General features: G+C 35.8%; 1 protein-coding gene across 1 annotated transcript; it reads left to right on the forward strand.

Annotated features, from left to right (window-relative positions):
* The first annotated feature begins 19,194 nt into the window (after positions 1-19,194).
* On the forward strand, positions 19,195-19,668 carry LOC18011486 (SKP1-like protein 14). Its single transcript, XM_006393284.1, has one exon. The coding sequence runs from the start codon at positions 19,195-19,197 to the stop codon at positions 19,666-19,668; it is 474 nt and encodes a 157-aa protein (XP_006393346.1).
* The last annotated feature ends 893 nt before the right edge of the window (positions 19,669-20,561 follow it).

Raw genomic sequence — 20,561 nt, forward strand, 5'->3', positions numbered from 1 at the left:
TAGTCGGATCCATGAAAGAATGCAGCTTTCTCCTTGAATGTAACTTGGTAGGCGTTTGAGATCATTGCGGAATGCTTAGAAGATTTTGTCAAGTTTTGGTACAAGGAGAACATCTCTTATGATCTCTGCCTTTCTTAGTCATCACTCGACATTTCCTTTTTCCTTTTGATATCAATACAGCACCGCTTCCAACCCCGAATTGGAACCTTGATGCTTGTGTCGATTTTTACAAACAGATTCTCATTTGGGGTCATGTGGTTTGTGCAACCACTGTCTATGAGCCATCTAGAAATGGTAGTTATCTGTATATTTCAGTGTCTATATGTGTCTTGGAACATTAAATATATAGTAAGAGAGATTATTACCATATGAAGTTAAAGATTGTGGGTTGAGAAGCATTTGAAGTTGAGGACTTCTTGAACCAGCCACTCCATTGCCACCACTTCATGCCGGCTGTATTTTGAATGTAGAAGTTCCTTTTCCCGATGCTAATTAAATGGAGGAATTATAAGGTGAGTATGTTGTGATTTTTAAACAGAGCATCTCTGTTTTGTGTATTTTGTGTTTCATTTGTGAGTTTCGGATTAGACAGAGAGATCAAGCTTTTGGAATTCTTTTCATTACTCTATTTTCATACATTTTCTTCAAAGACTTTTACAATCTTATATGAAAACTAGCTCACCAACTCTCTGCAACTCTCTTACTCCTAACCATTAGCGGCTAACTTTTGACTCTAGAATATAGACTGCAACTGTTTACTTACTGTTCTAACAACTCTGCAACAAACTAAACTAACTTAGTTAGATTTCTTTCAGTTTTGGTTTGAACTCAAAATGGCATCTACTCAACACTCCTTCTTGCCATTTTGTCCCTCAAACCAATCTTACTTCGAATCCTTTCATAACTTTGAACCGCCAACGCCTTGGTGAATGTATCGGCCAATTGTTCTTCACTTCTGCAAAATCTGAGCTGAATATCCTCATTCCTCTCATAGTCTCTTACCACATGATACTTGATCTGAATATGTTTGGTTCTTCTGTGTTGTACCGGGTTCTTTCCAATGGCTATAGCTGATTGACTGTCACAATAGATTGGTACTCCCTCTTGAGAGGTAATCCTCAAGTCCTCCAGTAAGCGTTTTAACCACAGAGCTTGGTTTGCAGCAGCGCACAATGCCATGTATTCGGCCTCTGCTGTAGATTGAGCCACTGTATCTTGTTTGCTAGTTTGCCAAGTGAATATCCCTGATCCAATGCTGAAGCAGTAGCCAGTAGTTGATCTCATATCTTCCTTACATCCTCCCCAGTCACTGTCGGAGTAACCAATCAGTTTTGGTTCTGCAACTCTGGTGAAGAACAAACCCATACCAGTAGTTCCTCTGATATATCTGAGTACTCGCTTAGCTTCCTTGAGATGTGTAGCTTTAGGTTCCTTTAAATATCTGGAGAGATCAGATGCAGAGAACATTAGATCAGGTCTTGTTGCTGTCAGATACAGCAAGCCTCCTACCAAGCTTCTATAAACTTTGTTATCTGCAATTTCTTCATCTCCCTCGTTTTGGTAACGTCGTCGTGGAACCAGAGGAGTAGACATGATGTTGCATTCTTCCATATTGAACTTTTGCAATAACTTCTTCGCATATCCTTCTTGAGACAGAGATATTCCTTCTTCAGTTTGCACAATTTCCATTCCTAAGAAGTAGTTTAGCAGACCTAAATCAGACATCTCAAACTCGTTCTTCATTGCTGTCTTGAACTCATTCACCATATCTTCATTATCTCCTGTGACAATAAGATCGTCTACATAAATACACATTACAAGAAGCTTTCCATTAGATTCTTTGGTGTAGAGAGCATGATCATTCTCGCTTCTTTTGAAGTTTTCTCTTTGGAAGAATTCATCAATTCTGCTGTACCAGGCCCTTGGCGCCTGTTTCAACCCGTATAGGGCTTTGTGAAGCCGAAGCACATAATTTTCTTTTCCAGTTGCTTCAAATCCAAGAGGCTGCTCTGCATATATCTCTTCCTCAAGTATTCCGTTTAAGAATGCAGACTTTACATCAAGTTGGAAAAGCTTCCATTTCTTTTGAGCTGCGACTGCAAGAAGGAGCCTAATGGTTTCGTATCTAGAGACTGGTGCAAAGGTTTCCAGATAGTCCACACCGTGTTGTTGAGTGAAGCCTTTTGCAACAAGCCTTGCCTTGTGTCTTACTACTTCTCCTTTTGCATCAGTTTTCAGACGATAAATCCATTTTACTCCAACGACATTCTTGTTTGCAGGTCTCTCAACTAGTTCCCAAGTATCATTTTTCTCTATCATTTGTATTTCTTCTTCCATGGCTTCTATCCATCTTGAGTTTTTAGCTGCTTCTTCAAACTGAGATGGTTCTTCAATTCCACTATAGCATCCTTCAACTATTGCAGAGTATTCTACATCCGTGTATGGAGCTGTGAGTAAGATATTTGCAATAGATTGAGTTTTCCTGTTTGGTGGGCTTGAGCTTTCTCCTTGAGTTCTGATGCTTCTGCTCTGGTCAGTGTTTGGAGAGGTAATCGGTTCTTCCACGAAGTTTCCAGAAGTTGGTTCAGTTTCTTCTTCTCTTTCATCTGCTTCAACTAGAACGCTGCACTCCTTTATAACTTCTTTCTTGCTCCAATCCCATTTACTATTTTCATCAAAGATGACATCTCTGGAGATGTCGACTTTTCCTTCTTCCAACAGGTAGACTCTGTAACCCTTTGTTTTAGAGCTGTATCCAACAAAAATGGCTTTCTTTGATTTGTCGTCCCATTTCTTTCTCTTTTGATCAGGGATGTGTACATAACAGATGCAACCAATACCTTCATGTGCTTTACAGATGGTTTTGTTCCGTTCCAGGCTTCAAAGGGGGTCTTGCTTCTGAGAGCTCTTGTTGGTGTTCTATTTTGCACGTAGGCTGCATTATAAACTCCTTCTGCCCAAAATTTCAGAGGTAAGTCTTTTGCTTTAATCATTGCTCTTGCCATCTCCACCAAGCTTCTGTTTCTTCTTTCAGAAACTCCATTTTGTTGTGGAGAGTAAGCTGCTGTCAGTTGTCTTTCAATGCCATTTGCTTCAACGAATCTTGTGAATTCTCCAGATAAGTACTTTGATCCTCTGTCTGTTCTCAGTTTTTTGATCCTGCAGTTTGCCTGATTTTCGACAAGGTTCTTGAACTTCTTGAAGGTTTTGAATACTTCTGACTTTGCCTTGAGAAAATAAACCCAAACCATTCTGGTAGCATCATCAATGAATGTAAGAATGTACCTGCTCCCACTGAATGATTCGTTTTGCATTGGTCCACAAAGGTCGCTGTGGATTAGTTCCAGCCTTTTTGTTGCTCGGGTTTCAGATTCTTTTGGAAAAGAGTTCCGACTGTGCTTGCTTAGAATACAGCTTTCACATCCTTCTTGGTTTACGTTGAACTTTGGGAGATCTGCAACCATGTCTTGTGCCTGCATAATCTTCAAGTTAGAGTATCCTATGTGACCAAGTCTTCTGTGCCACAACTCTGCATTTTCTTCTGTTGCGGCCATTGCACTTTCTTCTTTTGAGTTCCAGTTGATGTGGAAACTCTTTTTCACCATTGGTATTTCACCTATTTTCCTTTTTAGTCGATCATGAAAGATGCAGCTTTCTCCTTTGAATGTAACTTGGTAGCCGTTTGAGATCATTTGCGGAATGCTTAGAAGATTTTGCCAAGTTTTGGTACAAGGAGAACATCTCTTATGATTCTCTTGCCTTTCTTAGTCATCACTTCGACATTTCCTTTTCCTTTTGATATCAATACAGCACCGCTTCCAACCCGAATTGGAACCTTGATGCTTGTGTCGATTTTTACAAACAGATTCTCATTTGGGGTCATGTGGTTTGTGCAACCACTGTCTATGAGCCATCTGCTTTCTTCTTCTAATTCTTTGTCGTCTTGTCTTGCTGTGAACATGTGTTCTTCTTCACCATGTTCTTCCTTTTTCTTCCTTTCGGTTTCTTCTTTTCTTCTCTTTCCGGCATCTTGTTGACACCATCTTGTTAATTCTGGTTTCTTGAACCATAGCTTTAGTTTCTCTTTCTTCAGACTTCTTCTTCTTTGAGCCAGATCCAAAGATATTTGAGCTCTGATACCATGTTGTGATTTTTAAACAGAGCATCTCTGTTTTGTGTATTTTGTGTTTCATTTGTGAGTTTCGGATTAGAGAGAGAGATCAAGCTTTTGGAATTCTTTTCATTACTCTATTTTCATACATTTTCTTCAAAGACTTTTACAATCTTATATGAAAACTAGCTCACCAACTCTCTGCAACTCTCTTACTCCTAATGACCATTAGCGGCTAACTTTTGACTCTAGAATATAGACTGCAACTGTTTACTTACTGTTCTAACAACTCTGCAACAAACTAAACTAACTTAGTTAGATTTCTTTCAGTTTTGGTTTGAACTCAAAATGGCATTTACTCAACAGAGTAGCTGAGGAAAATTGCACTCTTGCTGTATGTGTGTATAGAAGGTTTTTGCAGTAAAGAGCTTTTGAGAAACAGGATTCAATATTTGACACGCATGACTTGTATATATACAGAAAACATATAGGATTTGTATTAGACTATTCTTTGTCCCTGATTTGGCTCAGTGTAATACTCAGTTTCTTGAATGAGTCCTTATCTTTTTCCTATTCCAAGCAGTTATCTAATGAACACTACTGGAAGGTAGAATGATGTAGATGGAATATGATTGGTACCTATTGTAAGGTTGATTTTCTTCAATTCTGGTGGCCAGAGTAAGACTCGCAATCCCGACTAGAACTAGAGTCTTCTCGTGATGCCCTACATAGAAATATAAATTTTGGGTATCCTCATTTATGAATCTCTTTCGAAAGATAAAACAACTACATATACTATAAAACCTTCAAGAGAACTTTCATCTTTGGCTTTTGTTTTCTCCTTGCTTTGTAATACTAAATGGCCTCAATAGCCAGATTCATTTCAGCCATTTTTCTTCCCTATCCAATTAGAGTGTTTTAAATTATGCGTTCATATTCCTTATATCCATCTTTCTATGGTTTCTCCAATGTCTATATATTCCATAGATAAGTGAAATCAACCATTACTTAAATCAACATTGAATTCAATAACTTTTTAAAAAGGTTTTAACTACGTAAACTACAATTGACCTAATAAGTTGGATACAGATTTTTCATCTATGATATCTTTAGTCCAATTATCTCTCCTCTGCCTTCATCTTCCTTATATGATAACTATCTTGTAATGGTTTCTCTAATGTCCTTATATATTTCAGTGATAAGTGAAATTTATATCAACCATTGAATCATTAATATTGAACTCAATAACTTTTCTATAGGTTCTAACAATGTAAACTACAATTGACCTAATAATTTGGACATTAGGAACTTGATAAGTTTTCATTTATGATATATCATAAGTCGAAATATCTGACACTTCTAACCATTTATTGAGCCTCACATGCCATTGATTTTAAATAACTTGGGTTTCTTCATTTGACGAGAGCAAAATTTCAGCCGAACCATACATAACCAAGTAGCTAATGGGGGTGCTTGGAAAAAAGACTTTTGGCTGTAGGCTTTAATTTATATTTGCTTTTAAAAACTTTAACTTAAAAAAAAAATAACTGTGACTTTTAAAAATTGAAAGTTCCAATTTTCTAGCTTTTACGAAAAAAACATTCGTATGAACAAAATTGGGAAGTTGGACTGTGAAAATTTTAAGGAGTAAAGTTAGGACTTTAAAAGTCTGCTTGGATAATTTTAGACTTTTAAAACTTTTTAATTAAGTAAAAGTTTTAAAAGTCTCAACCAACCAAGCAACTCCTATGAAATTAAAGCGTCGGATCACAAAGAATTTTGGGAAAAGGTCAACCTGACAATTAACCTTACTGATGACAAGTGGTGACCAAAAAAATATTGACGTAATGAAGGTCGAATGGGGTCACATGCCTCTTACTATTTTTTTATTTTTTTTTAAGTAATTTAGGTAAATTTAATTAAACTTTTTTAATTTAGTACTAAAAAAAAAACAGTTGTCCCTAACAAAATTTTCTTTTTCCTATTTATAAAATTATGATCCTAACCAAATTTTTTTAAAAAAATTAAATTAGAAAGTTGAAAACTTAGCAAAAGTTTTGGATTATAGAAAATGGATACATCCACCTAAACTGAACATGTCCTCCTAACTCTGCTTCATGAGGGAGGTATATAGGTAAATATTCCATAATATCAAAAATGCAGGTGTGAATATTTTCTCTAAATTGCACAACAGTATGAAAAAATCCAAGTAATCTTCTAGGTTTGGTGTTACTGTCAGCTTTTATGCTTTGAGTTCGAGTGGCTTTATGTATTTTTTTTTGTTTGACTCGCTTTATTTAGGATTTTTTAATCAGGATAAACTTGAAAGTTATACATATATATACTCACTGGTAGAAATTTTTTTTGGTACTGAATTAGATCTTTCCCCTTCAACGTCTATATATATATTCTCGACATAAATGAAATAGATATTCACCATTGAAATTGATTGAGATAACTTTTCCAAAGGTTATGGAAATGTAAACCACTGTGGACCTAATAATAAATAATATATTTGCACAAGTTAGCATTTCATTCAAGTTTCATTAGTTTTTTAAATATTTTAGATGTTTTTTAAATATTCGACAAATGATGAAAATATTATCGTACCATTCACAAACATATATGTTTTACTGTACAAAAAACTAAATTATTATGTACAGTATATCTAAAGTATTACTTTCTAATATTTAAAGTGCTAAAACCTTATGAAATTTGAATAAGTGCTAATATATGTATGCTCTCATAATACATTGAAAAAGGATACCATAAAACTTTGGAATAAAAATTTGATAGGTTAATTCTTTACATACTCAGTCCAATTCTCTGACACTTTCTGTCATTTATTGGTTTTTGTTTTTATAATTTACTTTGCTTTTATTCCATCTTCTATAAAGGGCATCGTTTACAACATATATGACTGGAATACAATTTTACAATAGTAATAATAATTGAAACTCTTGTGAAGCGAGATAAGACGAGGAGAACATTCACTAAATCTAGAATTGGAAGTATCTAAACCAAGTAGTTAAGTATGAATCTGAGTTCCCCGAGGGTGGTCCATTTATCCTTTGATCTGGTTGCTGGTCCAATCCCGAAAGCTTAGCTAGAAGTAAGACCTGGATTTCCTTGATTAATGAGTTAACGTTAAAGGTACACATCTCTTAAGTATGTAACCTGTTCCTTCCATAGGGTATAGATAACCACTGATGGTGTGATTATTGTCTCAATTAACAAGTGTTTGCACAGATGTCGGAGCTGTAAGACTCGGGTGTAGAAGAGAGATTACCAAATTTCAGTGGAGAAGGTACAACCAGAGAGAAGGTGATCTGAATTATCTGGATCAGATGTACATAACAAACAAACCGGTGAGACATCCAGCCCCCATTTTATTCTTATCAACTTATCTCTGGTAATGAGACTATTACTTAGAGTTACCCACATTAAAAATCATGCTTCAGAATATGTTTCTTAAACCAGCAAAGCTTTGACCAAGTGACCTTAGGGAGAATAGGTTGCAGCGATTCCCAAGTGTGATATGTGGAAAACGAACCAGGTTTATCAGTTGATGAATGACGCCACAAGTTAATATCAGGTGCACCATGAGTGAGATCTGGAACATGATTTGGTAAGCAAGCTCGGAGAAGGGTGATAATCTGGTTGCGAGAAGAAGATACTGCCCACTGAATATATATATAACTTGGAAAACTGTTGCCATTGATGGAGTTCCCATAAAAGATGGTCCAACACATCCTGTTATGTCAATTAGGGGACCAAGCAAAATCCAATTATCATGCCAAAATAATGAAGTGGCACCAGAATTCACTTGAGTTATGATATAGATATGATATAGCCACACCCCCAAGTTTCATCCATTTATTGGGCTCACATGCCATTGCTTTTGAATCAGTTGCGATCCTTGATCGCACGAAGACAAAATTTGAGTCTAACCATTGCTTTATAAACCCATCATTAAAAACAAAAAGTTATACATCCATCATTAGAAGATAACATCGTTAAACATTGATACATACATATTTGTTTTATTACTAGATTCAAAGAATTTGTTTTGCATTGAAAGTTAGAAAACAAAATGATGAAAACAATATTGTAGAGCATTAGCAGTTTGCAAGCATCTATAAAATGCTTCTCAAGTATGGTTTTTTTTTCCGACGAGACGTCGTGCTATTTAGTTGTTTGAATAGATTTGATCTTGGCAATTTTCTAGTTTAAATTTGCAAAATCCACTTCAAACTTAGTAAACTAGTTTATTTGTGAGGATGAAACCGTAAATATGATGGTGTGAATGAAATCTATATACTTAGTTGTGTAATAATTTGCTTACGTGTCACGTTCATAGCGAATTTAACAGCTTTTTATTTATGTGTCAGTTTCTACTGCAAAAATACCGATTAGCCCCAGTTTACAATTACATGTTATTTTTTATTGGTTCTTATGTGATGATGTGTAAAAAAAACTCAAAACAAACTGATCTAAATTATTATGGTTTAATGCTTAATTTTGTAGTCAATTAAACCATTTTAAAAATTATATAAAACCAAAATTTAGAAAATATTTAACAAAAATATTTTTTAAAAAAAAAACAAAAAATGGAATATATATCTCTTATGAAATAATGTATAAATCTCATCGACCATTTTTAAAAAAATTAGATCTAGGTTAATATTCTTGATAATTATGATATATAGGTTAGTGTTTACCATTTTTTATGTTTCCAAAATTTAGAAAAAATTTAACAAAAATGTTAAAAGAAACAAAAAAAATGAAATCTATCTAAAAAGTAATAGAATGTCGTTTCAACAAAAAAAAATCAAAATTAAAAAAAAATATCTAATAAAAAGTAAAAAAAATATATATATATATATATATATATCTAACTAGTAGAATCACTACAAGAAAAACATCATTTTACAACGGCCAAAATGGTCGTTATTTCGTCGTAATAGGGCTACTACGACGGACTACCGACGATTTCAAAATCGCCGTAAATTCATCGTCGTAATAGACAAATCGTCGTAAAATCGTCATATAATTTACGACGGTTACATATCGTCGTAACATCGAGGGAAAAAGATCGTCGTAAATGCGTCGTACAGTTTACGACGATTTTAGATCGAATTGCGTCGACTTGGTCTTCGCCTGGACCGTCGTTAAGTGGTCGTTAATAATCGACATAAGATCGTCGTAAAATATACGACGCAAAAATCGTCGTAAATCAATCGTAAAGTATTTAATCATTTCGTCGTAAAATCGTCGTAAAATACGGACGTATAATCGTCGTATTTGTCGTCGTACATTTTGGTCGTAAATTCGTCGTACTATTTACGACGAATGTACAATGGTTTTATAAAATAATAATAATTATATTACGACGATTATACGACGTTTAATATAATTGAAAATTAAAAAAAAAAAAATTCAAATTAAAAAAAAATTTACAATTTAAAATTTTTCAAATTAAAATTAATTGTAGTATTTACAAAAAAAAACCTTACAGCTCTAAATCTAAATCTACATCAATATCGTCGATCCCGTCACCGGCCTGCTCCCCATCGTCCTCGACGTGTTCCTTGCCAGGTCTTCGGTTAGATGCTTCCGCCGGCGCCTGATCTCCGGTTCTAGGAGGAACAACCCCGAGAGACCGGAACATCTCCTCGTCCGTCTGCACCGGTGGTTGCCTCCTAGAAGATGACCCGGCAGACGATCCGACAACCCCATCAGCCCACAGCCTGTCCAACTGCGCCATCAACACCGAGTTGTCCGCTCCCATGATCTCGAAGAGACCGTACAGCTAGTTGATCTTCGTCTCGTAGTGGGTCCGCATCTGGTCGATCTTCTGGCGGATAACCGGATCCGGAGCTCGGACGTGACCTGTCGCCGTAGCTCTCGGGGTATCACGGATGGATCCCATCCCTAATACCCGCCTCTTTTTCTTTGGGGCAACCTAAAAATTATTAAAAACATTAAGGTTAGAAATTCAATTTAAAATTAAAATTACATTAATTAAATATATTAATTGAATTTACCTCTTCGAAAATCTGGTCTATCTCCGCCACCATCAGCGCCGGGTTCGATTGGACGGAGCTACCTCCGAGAGACGTTGGACGCACCTGCTGAGTCAGTTGCGTCTGCCGCTCCTCGATCGCCGCACAGGCGGCGTTGTAGATCTCCTCCGCCCGAGGATCCGTGAATTCGCCGTTCCGCTTCTTATGCGTCTCGGCGAAAACCTTCGTCATCGGAGGAAGTTCTCCTCCGTTTTCTTCGACCTACAAAATCAAAATGAAAAAATTTATAAGACAAATAAGGGTTAATTATTTAAAAACAAAAAAAATCAATAATTTTAATTTACTTACCATCATAAGGCGTCTTCCGGCAAAAGGAATCTGGCCGGAAGTGTGCAGGACGTTCTTCCGATTTCCCGCATCGTCAGTAGCGTTCCTGAAAATTATTTTCATTAGAATATATTATAAGAATGAAAACAGATAATGTAATTATTAAGGGAATTAACTTACCTAGATCCGGAACACTTGGCGGCAGTAGTCTGGTTGTGTGGATCCAACCAGTACTGGACAAGACCCCGCCAGACTGAATTGGCCATAGGCGCCGGCTTGGCCTTGTCGCCGTCAACCTCCCACTTCCGTTTCCAGTCGGAAACGGTGTTGTTGAGGCGGAATTTGACCTTCTCCGTGTGCGGATGTTTCCCAATGCCAATTTTGCTAAGAAAAAAAAAGTTAGTAATTAATGTAAAAAGTTAAAAATTAAAATTAAAATTAAACGAAATTGTAAATTACTTACCGCAAAACACTTGAACCAAGTGTCAAGTATGGCCTGATCCAGCTTCTTCCAGTTGGTATGGGGTTGTACGAGAAACCCCTTGATGATATCCGCAACGTTACGACCGACTGCATTGTCGGTCGTAAACCTAGTCAAATACAAAGAGAAAAGTAAATTAATTTCAAATAAGAATAAATATTAATTATTTTAAAAATATTTTAGAAAAAAAATTTCGTACCAAAATGTTCCTGGGGCTCAATCCGGGTCGAGTTTGTTCATACTCTCACGACCCGGCTGTGCCAGAAGATCTTGTACCGTAAACTGGGCATACGGTACAGGCTGGATCGGATCAGCTGCAGGATCGGCCGGTGCGGGAGCCGCTGGTTTGGCTGGTGGTGGTGGAGGCGGTGCCGGCTGCGGTACAACGACCGGTTGGGAAACCGTCCGTTGTGTTCTCGAGGACTCCGGATGACTGATCCGGTCGTCGAGGTAGACGGGGCCGTACCTTCAGAATCTACCAGCTGTCGGTAGTGAAATCTCTTAGCCCGAGGAGCCATACCAACGTAATCTACAAAATTTAAAAACATTTGTTACTAATTTTTCAAATATTTATTGTAAAAATCCGAGCCTATCTAAATTCTGAAACCTAAATCTAAATTTCGAACCTAAATCTAAATTCCGAACCTAAATCTAAAAGAATATGTAATGAAATTATTTTAAAAAAAAAAACTTACAAGCGTATTTGGCTGGGATGGAGGGAGAGGTTTAGGAGAGTAGGGAGTTAGAGAGAGAAAGTTTACTAGAGAGAGAAGGGAGAAGAGAGGAATGAGCGACGAAAGGGGGAAAACTCGCGTCCCTTATATAGATTTTGTGATCGTCGTAAAATCGTCGTAAAGTTTCGACGATTTTACGACGATTCGGTTGTATATCAGTCGGTCCACTGCATGAAATGACACGTGTCATGATGAGAGCGTTTGACCGTTACGACGGTTTTACGATGATTTTACCCAAAACCATCGTAAACCCGTCGTAACGTCTAAACATTTATTACCTCGTACCTCGGATCAAGAGCCTATCCGGTGCAAACGTTATGACGGTTCCACGACGGTTTTAGAGATCTTAGTCGTAAAACCGTCGTAAAGTTACGATTATATTACGACGGTTTTACGATGTTTTTTTAAAAAGTTATTAAACCCTAAATCTTAAAAAAAGGATATTGCATAAAGAACAATGCAAAGGTTATTGTATCCTAACATATAACAAAAGGATTACAACTTTGCATGTATGATGGATTTATGAGATGAGATAGTAAATATTGAAATTCCATAATCTAATATATAACCTTTCACTTAACATTTATGAAAACATGCATGAACTTGTAAATATGTATGTTTTTTTCAAATTTTTGATTTTGATCAGATTGATAGCATTTCATATAAAATAAGATAACTAATCAAAAATATTTGTGAAATACCTTACAACAAATAAGATATAAAAGATTCAAATTCTTGGATTTCAACATTACGACGATTTTACGACGAAATAGTGTACTCGTCGTAAAATCGTCGTAATATTACGACGATATTACGACTGATCGTCGTAAAGACGTCGTAATGCTTAAACCCTATTCATTCAGGGCTTAAAACCTAGACTTAGGGTTTAGGATTTAGAAAAACCGTCGTAAACCAAGATTTCTGCTTTGTTATTCCCATCAACCGGTAACGTCGTAAAATCGAATTTTAGGGCTTTTTAAAAAATTCAAACAAACAAAGTTACAAATTACATAATAACAAACATTCACTAAATACAATGCATAAAACTCAATCAGATTCATCTTCCTCTATTACTTCATCACCATCACCGTCGTCTTCCGCTAAATCGTCATCATCGGTTTCAGCAAACTCATCATCACCTTCTTCTTCTGTATCATCGGGAAGATCTTTAACTTGCCTGTTCCGAGGGTCTATTAAGAAAATCTCCTCATCAACATCTGGTTCAGACAGATCTACGCAAGTGTCCTGTTGAAGTGGAACATCCTCAACCCCTACAATCTTGCCCCTCGGAGCCACTTTAACTACTGCTAACCATGAAATTCCTGTTGATCGAACTCGAGGGTATGGCAGAAACGTTACCTGTTCTGCTTGAGAAGCTAATATAAATGGCTCAAACCTGTTGTATCGTCGTGATTTGTTCACGTCAACAACTCCAAACTTGTTTAGACGTACCCCTCGTCCAACAGTTGGATCAAACCAATCACATTTGAAGAGAACATCAGCCTTAACAATCCAGGATACTCTACTTCAATTATTTCTTGCAGAACTCCATAAAAATCTATTTCACCCCTCACACAACTCCATAGTTAGTTGTCGCCCGCTTTGCACCGTGACGGTATGTGTGAAAAACATAGCCCCGAGTGAAATACATGGAGGCTGTAGTTATTTTTGCCATCGGAGCTAGTAGTAACTCATGGAACCATGTTGAAAATTCATCCGGATCATTCGGGTCCACCTAATAAGAAAAAAATTCTGCTTTAATTTCTTGATTTGGATATATAGCAAATTAAAGTAGTCTTTTAATTAAAATTTTATACGTACTTGTCCTTTTAACCACTGGGCATAGTGTTGATCTTTACGATCATTGATTTCAGTTTCAGAAACCCCAGATATGCATTCTTTAACCTCATCAACAAATGTGCTGAGAAAAACAACAAATAGTTATTAAACTGACAACTCATATAAATATTATTATTAATTAAAAAGTACATTTCATACGATGACAACTCTTCACAATTTAACAGGATATACGTATGTGCACTGTGATAATCTTTTTCATTGGACCACCAAACTTCTTTTAGTTTTCCACTAAGACGTCCGATCGGCGAGAATATGTCAGGTACACCTTCAACGGCATATGTATGGCCAACTCCTCCATCATCATATCGACGAGTAGCTCTTTTGCGTGTTCGTACTTTCGGTGCAAAATAGTATGAAGTGAAGTGTGAAGTCTCTTGCGTCAAGCTTCCCACCACAATTGAGCCTTCCACTTTAGCTAGGTTTTTGGCTTTACCCTTAAGATGCTTCATGAAACGCTCGAACGGATACATCCACCTGTACTGAACGGGTCCACCGAGCTCTGCTTCGTGTGGGAGATGAACAGGAAGATGTTCCATAACATCAAAAAATGATGGTGGAAAGATCTTTTCCAAATTGCACAACAAGATTGGAATATTCAATGCCAGTTGTGATATTACATCAACTGATAATGTTCGTGTACTAAGATCCCGAAAAAAGCACCAATGCCTCCAATAGCTTCATCGACATTTTTGGGCAAGAGTTCAGAAAATGCAAATGGAAATAATCGTTGCATAAACACATGGCAGTCATGGCTTTTCATCCCAGCAAACTTTACCCCCTTCTCAACAGATTTGAAAAGATTAGAGACATACCCATCAGGAAATTTAACGTCAGAAGAAACTCATCTGAACAATGCTGACTTCTGATCTGCACTCAACCGAAATACAGGAACTGGTGCTTTCCCGTTTCTCAGTAGATGCAACTCACTTCTGTTGCATAAATCAGGCAAGTCCAATCTTGACTTAGCATTGTCTTTTGTTCTTTCCGCTACGTTCATAACTGTATGCATTCATACATGATGTTATCAAAAAAGTTTTTTTCAATGTGCATGACATCAAGATTGTGTCTGAGCAGATGATCTTTCCAATAAGGTAGTTGCCAAAATATACTTTTCTTGTGCCAATTATGATGAACTCCCATAACCTTCAGGCATATTTGCAGGAGTGTGCCAGTTTCCCCCACGCGTTATTGTTTCCTCTTCTCTCCAATGATCGATTTGCGCCTGTATATCAGCTCATGTTAAATTAACGGGTGGAGGGACATGTACACTTTTGTTCTTCATAAATAACCTCTTGTTCCTCCGATATGGATGGTTATCCGGTAAAAACCTCCGGTGACAATCAAACCAACAAGTTTTTCTACCATGTTTTAGCTGAAACGCATCAGTTCGATGAAGACAATAAGGACAAGATAGCCTCCCATGTGTAGTCCATCCTGATAGCATACCATAAGCGGGGAAATCGCTTATTGTCCACATAAGCACAGCCCGCATAGTAAAATTTTTCCTTGTAGAACAGTCATATGTACGAACGCCAGTATACCATAACTGATTCAACTCATGTATGAGTGGCTGCAGAAATACATCGAGAGCTCGCTTCGGATGATTTGGACCTGGAACCAAAATACTTAGGTTGCATGCACAAATCTGGAGGAAGGTTATAAGGAGTTAGGATTACTGGCCATAATGAATATTGTCTACCAGACATACCAAATGGACTAAAACCATCAGTGCACAGACCAAGATAGACATTCCGTTTGAACTTAGCAAAATTTGGGTATACCATATTGAAGTGTTTTCATGCCTTTGCATCTGATGGATGAACAACTTCTCCATCTACTTGTGTATGTTCCGCATGCCATCTCAATGATGAAGCTGTCCTTTCAGATTGATAAAGTCGTTTTAACCTATCAGTTATAGGAAGATACCACATACGTTGGTACGGTATCCTTTTACGCCCACCAGTTTGCGGCCTGTATCTTGGTTTTTGGAAAAATCGACATTCCTTCAGCTGATTATCATCTTTCCAAAAAATCATACAGTTGTCAACACATACATCTATCATCTCAGAAGGTAGACCAAGACTAAAAATCAACTTCTGAATTTCATAGTATGTTCCCGCTGCCAAGTTATCCTCCGGTAGATACTCTTTCAGAAGATCAGCCCAATCATCCATGCAAACCTCAGCCAGGTTATGATCTGTTTTAATTGACATCATCCTAGCTGCCAACGATAATTTAGACAAGCCTTCTCTACATCCTTCGTAGATTGGCTGATTAGCATTGTCTAACAAATCATAAAATCGTTTGGCATCTACATTAGGTTCCTCAACAGCATTACCAGTATGCGTTTCATGAAATGCATCAGTCACCATTTCGTGCATCCTATCATGATCTACACTTTGATCATATTGATACTGATTAGGCTGATGACCATAATTCGATTCATCAATATCCACATGACTTTGATAATTACTACTACTACCAGCATTCCCATGAGTATTACTGCCATATCCTTCTTCATGTAGATACCAAACAAAATATTGCGGCATAAACCCTCTATTTAATAAATGCGTCCACACGGTTTTGGTTAGTGTATACCTCGTATTCTTGCATTTCAAACAAGGACAAAACATCTTCCCACTATCTTTCGTTCTCTCCATATTTGTAGCCTGAAACATAAATATTTCTAACCCGTTCTTGAACTCTTCTGTCAACGCCCCATCTGAATCTTTACGCATATACATCCAACTTCTTAGCTCGTATATAGACATCTTAAAAATAAACTCAAAATACTATCTCTTTTTATTGATTAGACAATAAAGGAGGTGGTCTCTTGTGTCACGTCTAGCCACGTGAATGGAGTAAATTAACCTTATAATATTATTACTTCTTTTTTTCAAAGCAATATAACTCCTAATTCGTGTTTCCAGCAATGGACAACCCAATATATAAGGATTTACAACACTATACTAAAATTTAAGAGACCTACAATGGGTCTCCAAGATGAAGATGCTCTTATGTTTGAATGATGATGTGTTGTGAATGAAAGAAGGAATGAAGATCTATTTATAGGAAAATTTTGGGCTTTACAATGCTTTTACGACGACTTTTTACGACGGTTTTACATTCAACAATAATATTACGACGAGTTTACGACGATTATGCGATAAAATCTTTCATCTACAATTGTTAGGTAAACATGTTTTAAATGTTTTTCACCTAACTTCTTTTTCGACGTAAAATCGTCGTAATATGTACATCGAAATGCAGTCGTCGTATATTCGTCGTAATTTTGCATCGAATTTACGACGATTTTACATTTACTAGCAAATCTCTCGTTATCGATGTATATTCGTCGTAAATTGTACGTCGAGTTTACGACGATTTTATTATACGACGGTTTTTAAATTAGACGTAACATCGTCGTAAAATCGTTATAAGTTTGCGACGATTTTAAAACCGTCGTAATGGACCATTGGAAAACGATTGTTTTCTTGTAGTGAATGTCGTTTTAAAAAAAAAAAATCATTTCTAACTAATGGAATATCGCTAATTATTATGATAGATAAGTTAGTGTTTACAATTTCTTATGTTTATAGGGTTACAGCCACTTTTCTCTAATGATCTCCCAACTTTCAAAATTGTTTAACCTATTCTTTCTTCTTTGTTCTATCTAAAAACTCATAGAGTCATAACTCAAGGAGTCATAAGGTAAACATATACTAATGTTTTTCCAAACAAGTATTAAATAAGAAATAACTTAAATCATATTGGTCTAAATTATTATAGTTTAATACTTCACTTTATTGTTAATACCGTTTTTCAAATTTCATAAAACCAATATTTAGTCAAATTTAACGAAAAATGAAAAAAAAATCAATGGAATGTCTAATGAAATGATGGTATTTGTGATGACTAAAATACATAAAACAGTGATCAAAATCGAATAAGTTCGTACGGTACTTAAAAAACTACGTCTAAATACATAGAATAATTATCAAAAGATCTCAAAACTGTTTAAACTAAATTATTTAGATACTAATATGTTTTTATTTATTCTCTTTTCTATTCCTTTCATAATCATGTTTTAAAACATTAAAATATAAGTAAATCTAACAAACAAATATAATCAACAATAGAGAAAAAAGAAACAAATGAATCCAAACAACCAAATAGAAAACTATATCAGCCCGTACGAAAAAGTTAACTAGTGGCTTAATATAAGTTGAATGAAAGCTTCCAGTTTTTTAATGGACTTAAAAGAAATTGCTCAAAATCTATCATTAAAAGCTTAAACACCAAACGATTTTAAATTGTACCAAAATACAACTATGTTAAACTGGTACTTAACACTCCGTTAGCGTTAGTACAACTAAGTACTAACAAACGTTCAAGAAGAGGAAAAAAGAATCCTAAGTTAAACTCATAAGCTTTTAACGCAAGATACGTTCTCAATATCGAGCAATGACCTGAAATCTTCAATTAACTTATTGGACAATGACTTGTGAGGTCTACTGTTGTTAGAATTGATGGCTAATTAGTAGTCTTTCTTTGTACGTTTCTTTTGTTAATTTGATGCCCCAAATAACAAAAAGAAAAGCTACTTCCATTTAGAATGTTTGTGTAGTTAACCCATAAGGATCAGGATATTTAGAAAGTTAAACAACCTTGGCTCAAGCTTGTCGAACCTGCCTAGTAACACCATTATAATACATTCAAAAAAGATTCTGCTTAGTTCCAAACTTCATATAGGAGGATTAGTTGATAAGACTATAATTAAATAATTAACTTTGAAAGTTTGGATAGAAATCTAAACGAGAAATAAACTGATTATGGAAGATTGTGGAAACAAAATCCATGAAGAAAAGACGGAAATTTACCTCGACGAAGAACTAGATCTATGATTTGAATTTTGAAACTAAACCCTAAGCGAGTCACGTAAGAAATTAGGAAACTCTGTTTAAATAGCGACCAAGGAAACTCAATCATATTCATTAGGAATAATTTGATTTTGGAACTAAACCCTAAACGAGAAGAAAAAAATTAGAATATTGAAGATCAAGGAAAAGTGTTTTGAAATCAAAACAAAACACGAGACACGCACAAGAGCCTCATAAACTTAGCGGTTAAACATCCAAAGAGCTTCGCAGAAAGTTAAATAATTACCCTTTCATTAATCCAACCAAAGATCTGTTCGTCTAACATAGAGATGAATCAAAAAGATAAATGAATTTTTTGCTTTTTTTTTGAATTGAAGAGATTAATGAATTTCTAATAATTACCTTTCCTGTAAACGCAAAACTGAAAACATAATCATATTTCCTCACATACGATTGTTTTAATCAGCTTCTTCATTTTCCTTCCGTTTTCCTTGTTTTGGAGGCCATAATGATATTTCCTTCATCTTTGTTTTGGTCAACACAAAATAAGGTACATGTTAATTCCCATATTCACCAACTTAATTATCCTTGTTTGGGAGGCCATAATGATATTTCCTCGCATCTTTTTTTGGTCAACACAAAATAATGTACATGTTAATTTCCATATTCACCAACTTAATTATCCTATAAATATAGATCATACTTTGTGTCATTCTTCACATCAAAGTATCCTAAATCCAAACTTTTTTCACAATCTCCTCACAAACAAGGAACGATGTCGAAGTCGGAGAAGAAGATTGTGTTAAAGAGCTCAGATGGCGAGACCTTTGATGTTGAAGAAGCGGTGGCTCTCCAGTTGAAGACCATAACTCACATAGTTAAAGATAGCTGTGTCGGTAACGAAATCCTTCTTGAAAACGTCACCGGCCAGATCCTCGCCAAAGTGATCGAGTATTGCAAGAAACACGTCGTGGTTGATGGTGATGGTGTCTCTTCTGAGGAGCTCAAGAACTGGGACACTGAGTTTGCGAAGAATGTGGATGAATCCATGCTCTTGAACCTGACTCTTGCTGCTGATTATCTGAAAATCGAAAGCCTTTTTCATCTCATTACCGAAACAGTTGCTCGTGTGATTGAAACCAAAACTGTTGAAGAGCTTCGCACTTTTTTTAACGTCGAGAACGATTACACACCCGAGGAAGAAGCACAGATCCGCAAAGAAAACAGTTGGGGTTTTGACGACATTTGATAAGTTGATCATTTGATAAGTTTCTTTTTCATTCGCCAAGTCATGCTTGCTTCTTTGCGTTTTAGATACAATAAAACCTAATTGTTTTGGTCTACAGAACAATTCATGTCTTGTTTCTTTCTTTTACCAAAAAAAAAGTCTTGTATTTTCTTTTATTTTTAATAAAATCTGTCTTAATTAATTTTTAAAATCTTATTATATAAAAGAGGCATATATATCTAAACCTAAATCGATAAGAAGAAGATCCATCGCCAAAATTTCAAAGCAGAGAGAATATGCCATTTGAGATTACAGATCGGGTGGCGTTTATCCATTGGCGTCAAGCGAATGAATCCGAGGTAATTTTCTAATTGTCTTTTTGTTTAGAGTTTCTTAATTGTGATTTAGTGTGGAGATACCTACTATTGTACACAAAATTAACCCTTAACCACACGCTAGATCTTTATTTTGACCCTATATCTTTATGAAAACTCTAGAGAAAAGCGCAAAACTATTTTGCAAATTGATGGTTTTAATCTCGAGGATGTCTTAGCTAGCATCCAGAAGGGAGCACTGGACTGATGCCCTATACTTCTGTGCCCTATCTTCTGTGATATTGTGTTTAGTGCGTTTGGGTATCCTCATTTATGCATGCATCTTCCTTATATCTATCTTTTAATGGTTTCTCCAATGTCCATATATTCCAGAGATAAGTGAAATTTATATTAACCATTAAATCAACATTGAATTCAATAGTTTTTTAAAACAGTTTTAACTATGTAAACTACCATTGACCTACTAATTTGGATACAGATTTTTCATTGGTGATATCTTCAGTCTAAACATATTTCCTCTGCATTCATCTATTCCTTATATGATATCTATCTTGTAATGGTTTCTTTAATGTCCATATA

The sequence above is a fragment of the Eutrema salsugineum genome, unplaced genomic scaffold (assembly GCF_000478725.1).
Source record: "Eutrema salsugineum unplaced genomic scaffold, Eutsalg1_0 scaffold_7, whole genome shotgun sequence".
NCBI classification, from domain to species: Eukaryota; Viridiplantae; Streptophyta; class Magnoliopsida; order Brassicales; family Brassicaceae; genus Eutrema; species Eutrema salsugineum.

Bases quoted from the DNA above. Each gene is read 5' to 3' on its own strand.
- LOC18011486 (XM_006393284.1), top strand. From the start codon at position 19,195: ATGTCGAAGTCGGAGAAGAAGATTGTGTTAAAGAGCTCAGATGGCGAG.